This window comes from Pongo abelii, chromosome 10, assembly GCF_028885655.2.
Source record: "Pongo abelii isolate AG06213 chromosome 10, NHGRI_mPonAbe1-v2.0_pri, whole genome shotgun sequence".
Lineage (NCBI taxonomy): Eukaryota > Metazoa > Chordata > Mammalia > Primates > Hominidae > Pongo > Pongo abelii.
This window is the reverse complement of record NC_071995.2, coordinates 83,147,526-83,168,014: the sequence shown is the minus strand read 5'-3', so window position 1 is coordinate 83,168,014 and position 20,489 is coordinate 83,147,526. Positions and strand designations below refer to the sequence as shown.

Here is a 20,489-nt window from a genome sequence, read left to right as displayed (position 1 = left end):
GAGTGAGACTCCATCACAAAAAAAAAAAAAAAAATACAAACAAAAATGAAAACATCTAATAGTGCAAAATACTTGTTTAGTTATATGATCTTATTCTTTAAACCTTTCAGTTCATTCATTCAACAGACAAGTTTAAACATTGGTAATATGGCGGTGAGTAAGATAAACAATGTCATTCTCAAGGCAATGACTTATTTTCTCCCAGACTTACATGTTATTGTAAATATTTTAATATTAATTACAATTCTTCCACTATCTTCCTACAACCACCCAGACAGACCAAGAAGTGGGACAAGGTAAGAAAAATAGTAAGAAAAGAGAGCTTAGATAATTTTATTTATTATATCATTAAGGATTCATTATAGTTTTTTGCTCATATGAGAAAAGGAGCTCTTAATGCGTGCAAATACCCACTTTAATTCCCTTTTTAATAAGTATTTTATTTTATAAAGTTTGGCTAGAGTTGTTATACAATATCTATAGTATATATTTATGTATATTCAGTGTTTATGATATAATATTACATTTAAAATTTGTTTACATTAGATAATGTTCTTTTAAATAGAAAATATGACCTTCAGGTAGTCTGATCAGAATTTTTAAGTGTAAGCTTTGCCAAAGGATATCTTATGTAAATTGGTGAGGATTATTCACTTGGTGTGTAAAAAACATGCAGTAGTAGCCAAAGATATTACCTTTTATTTTGATTTTTGTGTGTGTATTTTTTTGTCCAAAGAATAGAAATGTATAGAAGAGAAAGCATTTTCTGTAAAAATTTGGGGGAGATTCATGGTTAACACTATTTAAAAATTTTGTAATAACGATGATGATGACAATAAACTTCCTTCCACAAAGAAAAAAAAAATAAAAAATAAAAATAAAAATAAAAATAAAAATAAAAATTTTTTCTTTATAAAATGTTGAGTGTTTTTACTATAATAATATCTCTAAGCTTGGATACACTTCTTACTTTTCTGTCTGTATGGAAAAAGCAAAAGGAATAAGAAACCAAAGTTTATTGTGGGAACTGAGGTTAAGAGAGGCATAACTATCAGCATTTACACAATTAATAAGTTACAGTGCTAGGACACAACTCCAAATTTGTCAGACTAAAATACATGCTCTTATCCATATATCACTTGCTACTATGCCAACACATTTTATCTTCAGATAATTTAATAAATGTAAATCTTTTTTCTGGATAATTCATGTCTTACAAATCACAAATTTTTTATATGTCAGGTTGTTTTCTTCCAGCAAATACCACCTATAAATTTGTTTATTTCAGTTTTTCAATGGCTATATTTCTTAATGTATTCAACTAATATTTACTGAGCTGTAGGGGAAAATAATATAAATTAAACAGACAAAATGTCAAACCTCATGAATTATTTCCATATCAAAACTTTGTTGGCCTCTGTGAAATAGTCACTATGATCGCTTCTCGGCCTTTTTGCTGAGATCAAGTGTAGTATCTGTTCTTATCAGTTTAAAATAATCACTGTGGGAAGTTTTACACCTATTCTGGAGATGTGTCTATCACTCAAAATATTTTGGGAATGCTTCTCTTTCACAATTTTCTAAACAGTTTTCTCTTAATCTTCACCAAATCCTAAATGAGAAGTGTTTGCTCTTAGGTTATATATTTTAATTTTAGAAACAAGTAAACATCATCCCAACCTAAAGGGAACAAATTAGTTACATAGTAAGTTATTTTTTTTCCACTGGGTTACCCAACACTTTGTCTTGCTCATTAAGATTATAGATTGAAATATGATAGCTGTTTTCTTTGACTTTTAATGTCAATCTAATAGCAGTTCTCTTAAGAAATTCTATTTTATTCCAAAAATGAAGGGCGGAATTCTTGGGCTACCATTTCATAAGCTTCCTGATCCAGATTTGAAGAGAAGCACTCATATTTGTCAGTCACATTTTAACATAGACAGTGTCGCTGGTCTGTAGACATGTCTTATATGCTTACTTGGTCTGTATCTGAGTGGGGAAAAGGGTAGGAGATGTAACATACAAAAAAAGAAAGGAAAAAAAAATCCCAAAGTGATTACAGTGTTTTTCTTGAGCTGTTAAGAGACTGATCACATATATAATGTATATTTTGATCATTTCTTGTCTCATTTATACTTTTCCTTATGTTTGGGTATGACCTCACTCCATTTGTGCTCGACTCTAATTTTATCCAACATTCCTGATCTTTCCTGTTGTAATAACGTTGGGTCATTTAAATTCTGCACTATAGAATTGTTATTTGATGTACCTTTCTCTCTATTAAATATAAGATCCTTAAAAACATTCTTTGTACGTTTTATTGATTATTGTATCCCACAAAGCCCCATCACAATAAATATCAAATGGGTTGAGTGAGATCGCTTATGCGATATAATCCCAGCACTTTGGGAGGCCAAGGCGGGATCCCTTGAACCCAGAAGTTTGACATCTGCCTAGGCAACATAGTGAGACTTCATCTCTACAAAAAAAAAGAAAAATAAAATTAGCTGGGTGTGGTGGTACACACCTGTAGTCCCAGCTACTTGTGGGACTGAGGCAAGAGGATCTCTGGGAGAGGTACAGGCTGCAGTGAGTCCTGATTTTGCCACAGCACTCCAGCCTGGGTGACAGAGTGGGACCCTGCCTCCAAAAATAAAATAAAATAAACTAGGTTAAATTTTTGAGAACAATTAATATCAAATGAGTGAATGAGGAATATTTGAACAGAAGAGATTATATATGAGACAAATTTACAGAGTTGGTTTGCAATTGTGTATATAATACCACAAGGAACAAAATCAGGGATATATAAGAAAATATCTGCTTTAGTCAGGGAGGAAAAAATAAAGAAATAAGAAAAAGAATCCTAAAAGTTTAGTTACTAATGAACAGAATATTCATTATGCATTGGAGTGTATCTGAGATTTTTGCAAGAAGGAGGATGTTAGCTAAGAAAATTGTATTTGAAGCTCATATGTGCTTTAAAATTTTTATGCTTATGGGACTATTAAGCTCTGAAATGCTAAAGACAATTACATGTTTTATACTCTGTGGAAAGGGTTTCTATCATAAAAATAAACAAAAAAGAATAATTCTGTATTTAAATATTTTTCATCATTAAATATGATCACATTTCAACTTATAATTTTACAGGTACCTACAGAATACTGGACATACGGATTCAGAATCCATAAGGCTTTACCACCTTGCATCAAGGATTTATTTGATATCATCCTCGGTCTTTACTTCCTATCAAGTAACATTGTTTTGAAAAACAGAATTAGCACATTTGCCATAAGGGAGTTTTTTTTTTTTTAAATACTTCTCATACTCTCCAATGCCCAAAAATAGCAAGGTGGTGAAAAGAGAATTAGATGATGATGTTACTGAGTCTGTCAAAGACCTTCTTTCTAATGAAGACTCAGCTGATGACGCTTTTAAGACAAGTGAACTAATTGTTGATGGCCAAGAAGAGAAAGATATAGATGTTGAAGAAGGATCTGAAGTCGAAGATGAAAGACCAGCTTGGAGCAGTAAACTACAATACATCCTGGCCCAAGTTGGATTTTCTGTAGGTTTAGGAAATGTGTGGCGATTTCCATACCTATGTCAGAAGAATGGGGGCGGTAAGTAATTTTTTAAGTGATAAATTACTGTAGTAAATTGCAATTGGGTTTCTCAAATAGCTCCTATTATTGCTGTTTCTCATTATTTTTGAAACTTGCAATTTCATTGTAAAGCTAGAGAAACCCACTTCTTTGTGGGAAGTGAGCCCAGATATGTTTTCGGATTACGTTTCCACAGGAGCAGATGGGCTTGCTGTGAATACTCAGGGATTGCTTAAGGGTAACACATTCTCAACTTCTTTCTCTGGAAGCTTATTAAGCAACTCTGAATAACTGAGTGAAACTTTTCTTGCATCATTTGTGCCTGTAAGTTATTCCCTTTGAAGAATAACCTAAAGCTTCTGATATATGACAATACTGGTGAAGGAAAACAGAGAATTTTCTCTCTATGATTTATTAATTCTTAATTTTAAGTTGCCTCATTCTTCAAAAAATAAAAAATGATATGTAACTTAGAATAATTATAATCTTCAAATGCTGATGAGAACATTTAGATCTAAATGTAAACAGATAATATAATGCTAGACATTCTTCATTCTTAGGCATTTTATGTATTTCCTTTCCAGTTCTATGGGGTATTTTGGAACAATGATCTGTTTCAAAGACAACTTTAAAGAAATTAGCAACCTTAATTTTAAACAAAATTATCTGCAACATCATTGCTATTCTTGCTATTAATATTTGCATTTGTACTTATAAAGGCTTACTTAGCAAAATTATCTTAGAAGTCTAGGGAAAAAACTTTACAAAGGGGAAAATTGTTTATGTATGATGCTAGTTCTATAGTACACCAAAATCAAACTGAATTTAATTTAACTAACATTGGATTGAAATGTTATTATCTGTGTATATGAAATATTATTATTTATGTACATGTACATGTACATGCTGTTAAAATAAGTGTGGCTGAAAACAAAATATTCCATAAGTCATGCATTTCAGGACACAAAGTATATAAAGAATATTTTGGTATTTGATTCTAGTTTGTGATAATTTTATTGACTGGACAAAAATATGGTTTATTTTTAATGTGGTTGTAACCTACAAACCCTACATCAAATAAAATAATAAAACCCATGCGTATGTAAATTTTTTCCTGGCCACTGAAACATGAAACTCTAAGATGTTATGGTGACAAAATATGTTTAAAATGTCTTTTAGTTAATTCAAACAGGTACAAAACAAAAGGTTTGGAAAAAGTAGCGCATTTGGCAAATCTGCCTTAAAGGTAAAGATCGATACATAGAGTCAGTGATGCACTGTGCATCCCTATACTGAAAAGCTCCTTAGCTAGCCAGTAACCTCACACATGAATTATTTATTAAATCAGCTATAAGCAACTATGTACTATCCTGCTTTTTGTTTCTCACAAATCATTCCATTTGCCAAGACTAGCAGAATATCAATTCTGGTTTTAAGACTTTTTTGCCTTGTAAATTGTATTGACCACACTATTAAGGAGGATAGCTGATTTGGCTGAAAAGTCAGGTTGACTTCCATTTAGTACAATTTCTGTCTTGCTGGAGAGTGCTACAAGATTTTATATGTAGTAACTGGTTCTTAGCACAAATGGCTCCTCCTTCTTATTTCCATATATTAAAAAAGTCAAAATATCTTTTCTAGTATTATTTCTTTTCTACTAAATGGAAATACTAGAAAGCAGTACTATACATATTATAAAATACCAACCGATTTTTCATTTTAGAATGGTTGTTACAGTACCAAAGATTGTACTCACCATTCAATATGGCATTGAGTCTTCCAATTGTTGGAGGAATATCTTCTGGCTAAACAACCAGAAGATAGTCGTCTGCCTCAAGCTATCAAAATCTTATTCATGAATCATTTAAGCACTTTCTGAGTAATAGAAAAAAAGGTAATAGAGTCAATATAAGTTTATTTGCCTAATGATATTATCCTTTTAAAGCACAATGGTTAAGCGAAATAGGTGGTATAGTACAGAGAATTCCAGATCAGGTTTTGAAGTGAGTTTGACTGTTTGAAGCCTGGTTCTTTTTCACACTACCCGTGTGACCTTTCACAGGCTACCTCATTTGTTCAGGCTTAGTTTCCACCCTGTAAAATAGGGTTAATAATTGTATCTATCTCCAAGGATTCTCGTAAGGGATACATTAATAGCTACATGTAATGTGCTTAAAAATATGGCTGGCAAATAGTACATGTTCAAATACATGTATTTAAAGCTTAACACATTCATTTAATTGTAGTCTTACATGACATGAGAACTTTCAGAAATGAAGACCCAAAGACTTAGGGAAAACGGTTTTTCGTTTTTTTTTTTTTTGAGACCGAGTCTTGCTCTTTTGCCCAGGCTGGAGTTCAGTGGCGCAATCTCGGCTCACTGCAAGCTCTGCCTCCCGGGTTCACGCCATTCTCCTGCCTCAGCCTCCCGAGTAGCTGGGACTACAGGCGCCCGCCACCACGCCCAGCTAATTTTTTTGTATTTTTGGTAGAGACAGGGTTTCACCGTGTTAGCCAGGATGGTCTTGATCTCCTGACCTCGTGATCCGTCTGCCTCGGCCTCCCAAAGTGCTGGGACTACAGGCATGAGCCACCGTACCCAGCCAACTGTCTGTTTTTATGCTTAGATTACGTGAAGAATAGGCAGCCATGTAGAAATGTGATTGGACAAAAGGGTAGATCTAATTAGAATAGACTAAAGGAAGCAAACCCAGCAAGTCCTGTCTGTTCAGATTTTTCTTGGCCTCTCTGAGTAGCATTCCTTCCTCCTGGATATGAAACAGGACGTCTCTGGAATGAGGATCTTCAAGGGAGAAGGGAGAAAATGACCTTTCTAGGTTTTGTGGCTTGCTTTGGGGAAGAAGCATTCTAGTTTCTATGACCCACCTTGAGGGAAAAGAAATCTTGTGTCTGTGACTTGCTTCAGGGACAAAAAAAGAGTGGGAGACAGGAGTAAAGGAAAAGGCCAGGAAGCCTTGGCTTCCGAGGTCCTTCCAATTTCCTTTAGTTCAAGGTATCCGCATGCCAACGTGCCACACTTAAAAGAAAAATTATTTCAATAGCTTTTGGAGTACAGGTGGATTTTTGTTACATAAATGAATTATATAGCGGTGAATTCAGAGATTTTAACACATCCCTCACCCAAGTAGCATACAGTGTACATAATACGTAGTTTTTTTAACCCTATCCCCCATCCCAATTTTCCCCTTCTGAATCTCTAAAGTCCATTACATCATACCGTATGCCTTTGCATATTTATAGCCTAACTCCTACTTATAAATGAGAACATAAAGTTTTTGGTTTTCTACTCCTAAGTTATTTCACTTAGAATAATGGCCTCCAGCTCCATTCAATTTAATATGAAGGGCATTATTTTGTTCCTTTTTATGGCTGAGTAGTATTCTATGGTGCATAGTATCACCTTTTCTTTATCCACTCATTAGTCGATGGGCACTTAGGTTGGTTCCACATCTTTGCAATTGTGAATTGTACTGCTGTAAACATATGCATGTAAGTGTCTTTTTTTGTTTGTTTGTTTTTGGCTTTTTTTTTTTTGACAAGGTCTCATTCTGTCACCCAGACTGGAGTGCAGTGGTGCAATATCAGCTCACTGCAACCTCTCCCCATCTCTGGACTCAAGAGTCAGTCTTCCCACCTCAGCCTCCCGGATAGCTGGGACCACAGGCACGAACCCCATGCTCAGCTGGTTTTTGTTTTTTTTTTTGGATTTTATTTTTTTTTTAGTAGAGACTGGGGTCTCACCATGTTGCCCAAGCTGGTCTCGAACTCCTGAACTCAAGCGATCTGCCAGCCTCGGCCTCCCAAAATGCTGAGATTATAGGCATGAGCCACCGTGCCCAGCCTCAAGTATCTTTTTCATATAATAACTTTTCTTCCTTTGGGTAGATATCTAGGAGTGGGCTTGCTGGATTGAATGTAGATCTACTTTCAGTTCTTTAAGGGTTCTTCATACTGTTTTCTACAGAAGAATTTGAGATAGTAGAAAAGTCTAAATATCCAACAGCATGTCATGCACACATAACTGGAAAAAAATCCCCAGTGAGTTCAGTCATAATTCTTTCTCTCTTTTTTCTTACTCATTCACATGCGTATAAACAACCCATTCATAATCTAAGATTTGATGCAGATGTTAAAATTCACTTTCAGTCTTTGGGAAAAACATTCAGGTCAGCAGTTCCTGAATGTCACTAATCATTTTAGAATTAGAATTTTGTTTTCTAAGCTCATGCATCCAATTTTTACATTGTATATGTAGTTTTCTTAGAATCAACTAAGAATGAAAGACTGAAAATCAGTCGTAGAAAGGTTCAGATTATGTAGCAACCACTATATAGGGAAAATTCCTGGATATAATCATTATTACAGAGATATACAGATGCTGAGATAAATAATTTGAAAAAATCCATTATTTCACTGCTTCAGCTGAATAGTTACTCACTAAATATTTGTGTTCCACTAAATATTCCATTAAGATGATTCGAATAGCTTCAAAAATCTATTCAGTGCCATTAAACATATGATAAATATGTAGGAAATGTATAATAAAAGGCTCTTTATAGAAAATAGGAATTACATTTAACAGTATCTAGTTGGACAAAACTGCAGATTAAAAAATTGAATGTAAGAAATTTAGCTAAGAGGTTGTTTAATAATAATTTGCACATGTAGCCTCATGTAGTAATGACCTCCGCAGGCTAAGGTGGGAAGATCCCTTGAGCTGGGTAGTTTGAGAATGCAGTGAACAGTGATCACACCACTGTACTTCAGCCTGGGTGACAGAGTGAGACCCTGTCTCCAAAAGAAAAGAAAAGGAAAGAGAGACGCAAAGAAATGAGTAAAGGTTTCACATTTATCTTTTTATAATTCAGTTAATAGAATCTTGTATTAACATTGTCAAACTATTTAGGTACCTTTTAAAATCACTAGTCATAGTCATATGTCTTAATTTGTGATTTAACTAAAAAATGCTTTTTAAAATATGGGAATTTTATTACAAGGATAATAACATATACATTTTTACAGTAGATATTAATCAATTTCTTAATGACTCTCACTACCTTTTCTGATAAGTTTGGAAAACAAAAAACTATTTGTTTACTTCTTTTATGTAGTATTTATGGGAAAAATGACATTTGTCTCTGGTAGAATTTATTTTGCTGTTTTTTTTTTCTTTTTTAGTCTAAGCAGACATTTCTTCTTCTATGATGTTATTTTATTTGGAAAAAAAGTCAACTTTAATGCCATAAAATCTCATTCACTCTAATTTTTCTGATTTAGAATGCATTATTTCGATGAGTTTGTATAAATTTTAATAAATGAGTTCATAAACATTGTGTGAATAAGATTTCTAGGAGTTTGTGAAACCTGCCCCAGAAAAGAATGAATTTTAAATAATCAATTATTTTTATGGAAAATGAAACTGTTTTACCCTTTAAATAAATTTAAACTAAAGCTATTCATTAATATTCTTAATTTTATCCTAATTATTTTATTATCAGAAACTCTTTGTAGAAATCAAATTCAAGTTTCAGAATCTAGAAAGTGCAAATTAATGAAATTGTGTCTTCTTCAGAGTTCTCCATAATTGCACTATATAGTAATTCAAGTATTATCTTTAATGGGATAAACTGAATTAGTGTATTTTCTGCTGTATTGAAAATATAATGTTTTTTGTTCTTGTTTCTTTAGGTGCATATCTTTTACCATATTTAATACTACTTATGGTAATAGGTATTCCCCTTTTTTTCTTGGAACTCTCTGTGGGTCAAAGAATTCGGCGAGGCAGCATTGGTGTATGGAATTACATAAGCCCTAAACTGGGCGGGATTGGATTCGCAAGTTGTGTAGTAAGTTTCCTGGTGTTGGTGTATGCTGTAATCTTTATAGGGTTTGGAATTATATAATTCACATTTAAATGAAACTTTGGAGTGTGTGTTAATAAACAACTCTTTTACTATGTTTTAGAAAACATTACTGGCATATGGACTAACTATAAATATTAATATAGTTCAATGTTGATAATGCCTGTTCTAAGTCCTGAGAAAGACATTAACTTTTTAGAAAAGATAATGTGTCCCAAATAAATAATAAAATGAAGAGGATTTTAAAATGTTAAATAAAATTTTATGCATTTGATCTCATTGTTTTAATGGAAGAGGTATGAGAGGTTTAATGGGATATCACTTTATTTTGCAGGTGTGCTATTTTGTGGCTCTCTACTACAACGTCATCATTGGCTGGAGTTTGTTTTATTTTTCTCAGTCTTTTCAGCAACCCCTACCTTGGGATCAGTGTCCTTTGGTGAAAAATGCTTCACACACTTGTAAGATATGCATAATATAGTGTTTTGGTATTTAAGCATTATAAGAGTGGCAAAGGTACAAGCTTTCAAGATTTTTTTCTTTTTAAAATAATGTAGAAACATCATTCAGAATTATCATTATAACAGACTTTGCTCACATTCAGGATTGACATACTCTTAGAGATAGACTTTTGGGACCATCTAATTTTTCTAGCTCTTTCCAAGTTACTTTACTATGCCCTATGATATTAGGGTAAAGTATTATAAGCCTTCACTTATTAACTTTGATAATCTTTATTTTGTATGCCCTGATTGATGCCTTACATTTTCATTAAAACAGAAAGGGGACAGAAATAAGAATTTGAATGAAAATAGTTGCTTTTATATCTTTGGTTCTGTTGTTTCATACTTTTTCCATCATTTTTTTAAATCCCATAATATAATATAAATATTATAAAGAGCAGTCACCTATAGTAGTGACGTCTAGTAAACATAGATTGTAACACACAGGTATAGTTTATATTTTTCAAGTAAACATGTTTAAAGAAAGTAAAAATAAATAGATGAAATATTTTACTTAATCTAATATATAAAAATATTATTTCAATATATAATTACTCTAAACATTATTAATATAATAATTCACATTAATTTTCTTATACTGAATCTGGAATCTAGTTCAAATTTCACATTTGTAACCCATGTCACTTTAGATTGCCCCATTTCAAAAGCAACATGTGGCCAGCAGCTAGCATATTTGACAGTGCTTACCCAGGGAGTCAATCCCATAATTCCAGGGGTGGTAGGGGTGATAAACCTGATTTGTTTAAATTACTTTGATAAGGGATTGGGTGTGGTGGCTCATGCCTGTAATCCCAGCACTTTGGGAGGTCGAGGCAGGTAGAGCCCCTGAGGTCAGGAGTTTGAGAACAGTCTGGCCAATGTGGTGAAAAAACATCTCTACTAAAAATACAAAAATTAGCTGGGTTTGTTGGCGGGTGTCTGTAATCCCAGCTACTTGGGAGGTGGAGGCAGGAGAATCACTTGAACCTGGGAGTGAGCCGAGATCACACCATTGCACTCCAGCTTGGACAACGGAGCAAAACTCGGTCTCAAAAACAAAAATAAAATAAAATAAAAATAAATAAATAAATAAAGATTACTTTGATAAGAGGTTCACATATTCTTACTGCAGGACTGCATAAGAAATATCTAATAGGATACATTTCTGTTGGTTGCACAGTTGAGTTTTTATTGTTCATTGTGAATTTACATGCTGCTATACAATGGTAGTACTTTTCTAGGAAGCATTAAGAATTCACTTACAGGTTTATTGGAAAGGAAATTGTCTCATTGCTCTTTATATTCTGAAATAATTGTGTGTTACTTTTCTTTCTACAGTTGTAGAACCAGAATGTGAACAAAGTTCTGCCACCACCTATTACTGGTACAGGGAAGCACTGAATATTTCAAGTTCCATTTCTGAAAGTGGGGGCTTAAACTGGAAGATGACCATCTGCTTGTTGGCTGCCTGGGTCATGGTTTGCTTGGCTATGATCAAAGGCATTCAGTCTTCTGGAAAAGTTAGTATGTTAGAGCCCTTTCCCGTTCTGCTAATCACCATATCTGGATTCATCCCTCTCTCAAATTCTGTTACAAATTTCTGTGGGCAAATCACACATAACACTTCATTCTAGGTAGTTAAATATTAGTGAAAAGTGACACTTTAAAAGTGTGCTTAAATTTTTAAAAAGACAAATAAAAACAGTGTTTTATAGTGAAATCTAAGGTTAATTATAATCTTTCCTTATTTCAACAAGATCTTTAAAATTTTTGTTAATACTTAAAAGTCCTTTCTTTTTGCCCTTTATTCAATCAACCCTAATGTTTCAGTTCTCTAATTGCCAATTAGTTAAATTATGGAAATTGGGGAAAGTGGTAAAATGAGTAATTCATTCATTTTGTTTGTTTGATATCATTTGTTTCTCTCTGCTGTAGGTGTTCTAAGGAATAGTTGCATAAGACATTTTGAAATAATGTAATGTGGAGTGTTTCCTAAAGCTCTGAACATCATTAAGTAGTTAATAATAATTCCAACAAGGAATTCAGAGTAATGTAAAAGACTAAATATCACTCATTCTAAGGCAAATTGAAAATTAGAATGGTTGTGGTTTAAAAAGACATTAAGTGAATTCTAGGTAGCTTGTTTGTTATTATTTTTAAAGGACGCATGAGGAAAGTAATTGCTATTCACTATTTTGCTTTCGTATTACTTTTTTTTTTTTTTTCCATGATCACAGCCATTGTTCTAAAGCTCTCCACATCTCTTGGCTGGATCATAGCAAGAATTTACTGTTGGCTCTTCTCTCTGCCGTTTAACAGTCCAGCTGTGCTATTTTCCTTTTCAAAGTATAACTCTGATTTCAGGCTAACTTATGACCACTCATCAACATATACTAGCAGGAATGGCAATAGTAGTAGTAGTAGCAGCAGCAATAGTAGAAGTAAGTCATAATAACAATCATAATAAATGATGATACAGGTGTTTCTGACAAGAATTAGGGTAAGAACAGTAATTGAAGCCAATATTTATTACAAATTTATTTTACTTTGGGTACTGTGATAACTACTTTTTATACTTTATCCCATTTAATTATAAAAACAACTCTTGAGAAGTAATTTTTATTTTCGGAACCATTTTACAGATTTAAAATAAACAGTTTTGAGAAATTAGGTTAACTTATCCAAAGTTTCATGGCTATTAAAGTTCTAGTATTTGGAGCCAAATGCAAGTCTGTCTAAATCTAGAGCCCATGTTCTTTAACTGCAACACTATAATGTCTCACCCCGTCCTAGTCCCACCAATTAATGAACTCTTTTAGGGCAGAAGTCTGTCTAATTCATCTTTGCTTCCTGTTACTTTATATTTAATTAAAAATTTTAGTGACTTTTTAACTTGTAAATTATAGATGATTTTACACTTATCTTCCTGAAGGAAACTCTGTATCATTTTGTCTTTTGAATTTGTGAATATACTTGATAACACATCTAAATATCTTTAAGTCTTTGGCAATGTTATTGTATTATATGACTAAATAACTTCCAATTGTTCAATTGTGTATGTCTTCCACTATGTCAGAGCCACATTCCTGTCACATTATAAATGAAGGAATGGATTCTTAAATAAGACCTAACCATATTTATATGATTCCTAACATAATATCATTTGGTAGAAAGAAAACCAACTGTGTTCATCCAGAGAAGCTCAAACACTCTTGTACTCAAGTTCTCTTACTACCACGTTTTGTTTCTGTTTCTTCTTAGTCTGTGTCTTAGCATCACTTAAATAACTATTCATCCTTTTCTTATCACAGAATATTGGGGTTGTTTTTCTCATGTCATGTAGTGTAAATTTATATAGAAAATGTAATACAATTTAGTACATACACTTATTATTTTAATGAGAATGCTTCAGGAAAAGACTAGTATTTGGGCAATATTTGAAGAAAGAATTTAACAGGCACTGATGGGGAGAAAGCTAGCTGTAGGTAATGTGAGCAAAGATATGGAAGCCAAAATTGTCACAATTCCTCAATCTGAAACAATGAGTTAAATATAACAAGAATGACTTTATGAGGAATTAAAGGTTAAGCTTTGTGTTTACCTACTAAACAGAAAATGCCTCCAAATAAACAGAGTCACAAATACAGAAGAGAGAAATACTGTTTAAGGCTAGCACATGGAAAAACAACTTAGAGGATTTAGCAGCTAAAAGAAGAATGAGTCAGCTGGTGATGTGCTTGGTCAAAACACACAGTCATACATGCATATACATATACCCCAAAATGCTAAGTGGAAACTGCATGAATTAAAAGAGGGGTATGATAGGGACATTGTCCTTTGGGCTAGGTAGGCACATATCAGTTGGACCACATCTGCAATACTGGATTTTACTGAAATCTTTTATTTTCCTTTTTATTATGAGAAATTTCAGCTCTGTAATCAAAGTCTTCAAATAGTTAAACCAAAAGAAGAATAGGGCTGCTTTGTGTGGCCACAGAAAGCAAAACTATGATCAAATATTGGGTATTATGGAGGAGGTTGTGATGGTGGTAAGCCTTCAAAGAAAGAAAGGCCTTTCAAGAATCAAACTTGATAATAATGAAATCAGTTGCCTCAATGGTAGAGAGCTCAGCATTACTGGAGGTGGTCACACAGAGGTAGCATGTGCCCTAGTTACAGAATCTATTAAGGGAATGACTGCCTCAAATATGTAGGACAGAAATGAGAAGGCCCAAGCTTTCTTCTAACTCTAAGGTAGTATTTTCTACTCCGACTATTTTCTTATTGTTACTATTACTATGCTAAATACTATGCATACATTATCTTGTTTATTCTTTCTATCAGCTAGATAATTTGCATATTTTATCCCCATTTTACTGCAAAGTTGACAAGTTCAGGAAAAATAAATAGTTGGTCAGAATTAAGCAACCAATACATGATAGACAGGGCTAAAACTAGGCTACAAAATTTTCAAAAAGAATGATACATTCTGAAGGTATGTTTATAATAAACATTTTCATGTGTAAAACAATGGTTTATGTTTTCGATTTTCTAAACACTTTAGTAAAATGAAAATGTTTTATACAATCTTTTGAATGATAAAATAGTCTCTCTTACTAATGTACTTGCTTTGACAGGCATAACAGTTGTCAAGGCCCAGAGTGGGTCTTAAAAATCAGTCAAAGGAATATGTTTCTTTGTATCATTTCCCAGTTTTAAAAATGTATACTTCTTGGACAATGTGTAAGAATCATTCACCCATTCACTATTATTTTGAGCAAATATTTATTAAGCACTTACTATGTTCTAGACACTGATCTAGTTTTGGAAATACAACTAACAAGGTAAACAATGTGCCTGTCCTCATGGAGTTTCCATTATAGTGGCAGAGGCAGCAAACAATAAATAAATTTATAAAGTAACTTCAAGTTATAAGACATAAAGCATGGAAAGAAGAAAGTGATTGGTATAAATACAGTCAATAGGTTGAATTTAACTTATTTTAATAATATTATGCAACTGACTATTTTGGTCTAATAAGATTAGAGCCATATGACTGAATGCAAATAATTTGTGTTTAAAAATGACACAGATATTTAAGTAACCTGCTGACTCCTAAGACACATCTTTTTAAGTCATGGAATTTAAAAATGAAATATTTTGTCCTCTTACCTGCTCACAGAGGAATAAAATTGATGTGTTGCCTTCTTAATATCACTTACATGTTTGAAATATTGACTTATTTTTCTCCATCTTGTAGGCTTGAAATGTTCTTGCAACTTATTAGGAAACTGTGTTAGAGTCTTATTGAATCTAGATCAGTGTCCTTAAGAATTTAAATGTTTGTTGAATTAATAAATGAAAATTGAAATGTCTGGACATAGAATATAATTTTCAAAATACTGCAGAATAACCATAAGCTTGCAATTTTAGGAATTGTGTGCAGGAAGAAAAACTCAAATTCCTGTAAATCCTCTCTCAATGAACAATATATTTGAATATCTGCTATTTGTCAGGCACTGATGGATATGCAAAGATTAATAGGCCACAGTCTGTCTTCATGGAACCCACAATTCAATGAATGAATTGTGTACAAGAAGAAAAACTTAAATTCCTATAAGTCTTATCTTAATGTGCAATATGTTTTAGTATTATATTATTGTACAACTATATTACAACATATTGTAATGATGATGAGAACATACTGACTGGAGTAACAGAAGCACATACAAAGTGTGTGATAGTGGCCAGGCAGTGGCTCACGCCTGTAATCCCAGCACTTTTGGAGGCCGAGGCAGGTGGATTGCCTGAGCTCACGAGTTTGAGACCAGCCTGGGCAAAACGGTGAAACTCCGTCTCTACTAAAATACAAAAAATTAGCCAGGCATGGTGGCAGGTGCCTGTAATCCCAGCTACTCAGGAGGCTGAGGCAAAAGAATCACTTGAACACGGGAAGCAGTGGTTGCAGTGAGCCGAGATTGTACCACGGCACTCCACCCTGGGCTACAGAGTGAGACTCGGTCTCCAAAAAAAAAAAGAAATTGTGTGTAATAGTGTAGAGTCAGCAATTGCAATTAAACTGGATTTGCAAGAAGAAGGCTTCACAGGGGATGTAAATTTTGGAGTAGAGTTTGATGGTTGAAGAGAAGTTCACCAGCAAGTTCACAGAGAACTGTGTATAGGCACAGAGAACAGCATGTACAAAGCTCAACGACTGCTGAGTATTTGTGTGTGACTTTTACATACAACTTGTGCAGTTTGTGGAAGATGAAGGATGATATGCAAATTGACTGATGATATTGGAGGATCTGTGGACTCTTGTAAAATGATGGGCTGTTACCTAGCAAACAGTGTGGAACATTTGAGGATTTTTAATAGTTCAGTGATAGCACCAGATTTTTAGAAAGATCACTCTGGCAACTGTGAAAAATGGATTTCTCGGATGCAGAGGAAAGCTAACAGAATCTGGAGGCAAGATGAGCAGGAAACTGTTTTCATACTGAAAGGTGTTGTGCTATTGAGAGGGGAAGCAAAGGGACAGATGTGAGATTTCTGTGGTAGAATTAGCTGGGTGTGGTGATCAGTTGGTTTATGGGATTTGAGGAAGTGGGACATACTAAGGGTAGATTAGAGTATTTTAGCCTCGAATAATATGAGTACAGGAAGAATCTTTTCTTAGTACCTAATTAGAAATTATATTAAAAATATAAAGATAAAACATAAAATATATAATTAAAATATAAAATTAAAAAGGCATATTTTATTGGATAAAATCATCATCAGTCTAGCTAGACTTTATAATGTATAATCTTCATTTTCACTTTTATATAAGCAGAATTAATGGAAGTCATTTATATTATTTATAAAGCAGTACATTTGAGTTTTGTTTAAAAACGTAAAAAGAACCTATTGTTCAAAAGTGAATCCATGTTTCTGGCTAGCCTCAACATTTGTGAAGAAGAATCATAAAGGGGATAACTTTAATTCAAGTGAGATCAAGGCAACTGCCAAATTAAATGAATGCCAAAAATAAGCAGGGAGAATGAAAAACTCCATCTGAAAGCATTCTGATTTTTTAAAAAATCAAAAAATTTGAGTGAAGGATTAATCAAAGGATTAAACCAATTTGAAATTATTAAAAAATTATGTTCATTACAACTAATTAAGTTAAAATATAATTTATTTTTAAAATATTGAGTTCTAAAGTATGCTGACATTTTATCCATATTTTTTCCTTAAGGTGTGCCACGTGTTTAAATATGATTCTTAAGTGGGTAAAACTAGAGAAAGTGCCCCTTATTGTGTTGCCTCATATTAATGTTGTTTGTAGTTATTATTGAATTCGGTATCTCTTACCTGCCCGGAGGCATCATCTGCTACGGCACTTTTTCCTCCATTGTTCCCATTCTCCTTCCATTCCTTCCTTCCACAGATACATATTATAGAGTTACTATGTCAGCAACTGTGTTAGGTGTGTGGGATATGGTAGTAAACAGAAAATATCTTTACCCTTACTAGCTTATACCCTGGTAGAGGATACAAAAAATAAACACAGAAACACATAAATAAAATTCGAAAAGTGCTAAGTGCTCTAAACAACAAAAACAACAAACCTAGGGTAATATCATTGAGGGTTGGCACGGGGCAGATGGGAGAGAAAGGATGGAAAACGGCATCACCTTATTTTGGGTGGTCAGGGAAGACCTCAGGGAGAAGATGAAGATGAGACTAAAATAGTAAGGAGGAGCAGGTCATCTGCAAATAAGGAAGAGGTGCTTCTGAAGGAAGGTGCAGCCCTGCATCTTAAGGCTGGCTGAGCTTGGTAGACTCACAGGATAGCAAGGGCCTGAGTGGCCAGAGCTCCATGGGAAGAGTGTTGGCCAGGCAGGCAGGCACTCTAGTGTAAGACTTTGCAGGCCAGAGGGTGGAATCAGCACTTCACTCCAATGGCATTAGAAATTCCTGGAGTGTTTTAAGCAGGGTATGACATAAACCAAGGGGCAGCCAGCAATTCAGTTAGGAGAATATTATGAATAGTCCAGAACCATTTCTAGATGTTTGGCTTTACTAATGGGATGGAGGGTGGGGCCATTTTCTGAAATAGAGATGGGTGGGAACAGCTTTGAGGGAAATTCAAAAGTTTCCCTCTGGACCTGAAACATTTTAGAGACCTATTAGTCCTCCAGTGGAAGATGTCAAGGAGGCAGTGAATGTCTGAGTAGCACACTTCCTTTTCTATTATAAATATTTGCTGAACTGTTTAACAGTGAAAATTGCTGAAACGGAAAGTAAAATCTTTACATGTTTGATTGTTTGGGTTCTGGAAGATACAGCATAGGAACAATGCTGCATTGAAAGCTTTACAGAATCACAATGAAAATTTGGTTAAAAGAAAAAGAAATAGGACTTTTATTTTGCTACTTAGAACAACAACAAAAAAGTAGGAATTCATTAGGTAGGTAGTGCCTATTCATTTCTGTCTTAAGTATTTCTTGTTTTATGAACTATAAGGAATCAACACTATTGAAGCTACACCATAGCTTATGGATTTTTTCAAAGGAGATAGAGTATTTTAAATTTAAATTATATCTCAAATAAAATCTTAAGGCTGAATCACGACTCATAAACCATTCTTAAAAAATGGCTTTAGAAGTTATTAATAGTTTTATTAATCCTGTCATGAAACAGTGACTGTCAAAGTACAGGAACTAACATATAAAATCTTAACTATAAAAAAATTGTCATTGCATCTCACTTATTTTTATTTTTCTTTGCAGATCATATATTTTAGTTCTCTGTTTCCATATGTGGTACTTATATGCTTCCTCATCAGAGCACTCCTTTTAAATGGTTCAATTGATGGCATTCGCCACATGTTTACCCCTAAGGTATGTACCATATTTCTGTTTAAGGCTTATGATCGTGAAAGCATTACGTTTATTGTTAAAATATTCTAAGTTGTATTTAAGGAATAATTGTTCTAATATATGTACATTAAACTTTTAAATTATAGTTGTTAACCAGTCTAGGAAAAACCAGCATTTTTTAATGTATAATTATAGCCATTTATCTCCATTTTTTATATCCCATGTTGATTTTAGAGTAAAGCTACCACTATTTCAACTTCAAAAATCCCTCTTTAATAATAAATTTATTTCTAATTTTTATACTGATTAGACTTTGGAATTTCTCAGTCTTCATTTACTCTTTCCCCTTTATTCTAGTGGTTTTTAGCCTTTTTGTGTCATGGATCCATTTGAAAAAGTGACGAGGATTTTCTTACCAAAAAAAATAATGAACATATTAATTTGCTTAGAGTATCCAGAAGTTGACTGATCATCTAGAATCCATGGACCCTAAAATAAGATTAAGAACCCTAAAATACTCTCTCAGAGATAATCAGTGTTTTCTTTTCTTAGTTAATTTTTTTGAGGTTTTGTAGTTTTGTATCTTCTGGAAGAATATTTGTAGTAATCAGCTTGTGAAATTCTGTAACTTCTAAAGATGCATATAGATTTTAGGAAAATTCTCATTAGACTCCATCAAGGGCTCAGAACTTATAATCCATCATGCAACTTAGTAGAGCTAAACTCAACACTGGGCACACTTAACCTGGTTAATCATAACTGTGGGCTTCATCATAACTTCTTATACTGATTTAACAGGAAACAAGTTTTTGATTTTATATATATATATATAAATAGTGCACCCCACTATTAGTTTGCTAATACTATCATAGGCAGACATAAAGATGAAACTGTCTAAAGATACGATTTCAAAATTAATTTAGAAATTAAAAGTTATCTGAAGGATGAATGTGCAGGCAGCATTGTGCTGTGAGATTTGGGCATAAGGGATTAGCTTCTGTGGAATTCTTTGTCACTCCTGGCAGCTGCCTTGATACTGCGTAAAAGAAGCTGTGTTCTTTGTGTGTTTGGTTCTGAGTTGGTATTCATTCTGTAGTAGCAAAAATGCTGACACTGGTGTCTGGTTTTCTCAGGTACTTCAAAATACTTGTTTAACATTTAGAGTTCTTGGAACTTCTCTGTGAACAACCAGTTAAGATTTACGAGTTTCAGCCACACTATAATTTAAATCTGCTACAAATGGGCCATACTTAATGACCAAAAATACTTATATGTATAATATTGAAGAAAATGTTTTCTGAGTTCAAGACTACCAAAATTCTGTGTGAATTTCTAGAATATATTCTCTTTCTAAACTGACAATTGCTTGTGACAAAATTCTAAACATTTGATTTAACTAGATATTTTAGAATTTAAATGCTTATATATAATAATTCTATATAGCCCCAGTACTGAAAACTGCAGCATGAATTAACATTTCTGACCTAGACTAGGGATCACTATTAAAATGTTAATTTTCCTTCAGCTAACTTTTCTTGAGTGTTGATAAGACTTTATTACGTTTCTGTAGGATGTGATACTCAATATGAGTAATTGTAATTTTTAAAAAATTTACATTGTTTATGT

The 20,489-nt window shown here is 33.3% G+C and overlaps 1 protein-coding gene and 1 pseudogene across 1 annotated transcript in view; both read left to right on the top strand.

Moving 5' to 3' along the window:
* The window catches only part of SLC6A15 (solute carrier family 6 member 15), a 53,278-nt gene that overhangs the window by 18,436 nt on the left and 14,353 nt on the right, over positions 1 to 20,489 (top strand). Inside the window, 6 exon segments of the mRNA NM_001133974.1 lie at positions 3,157 to 3,318; positions 3,320 to 3,629; positions 9,321 to 9,478; positions 9,828 to 9,954; positions 11,335 to 11,516; positions 18,774 to 18,884. Of these exon segments, the coding sequence (NP_001127446.1) occupies positions 3,157 to 3,318; positions 3,320 to 3,629; positions 9,321 to 9,478; positions 9,828 to 9,954; positions 11,335 to 11,516; positions 18,774 to 18,884 (1,050 nt within the window).
* Positions 1,437 to 1,590, top strand: LOC112136027 (U2 spliceosomal RNA; annotated as a pseudogene).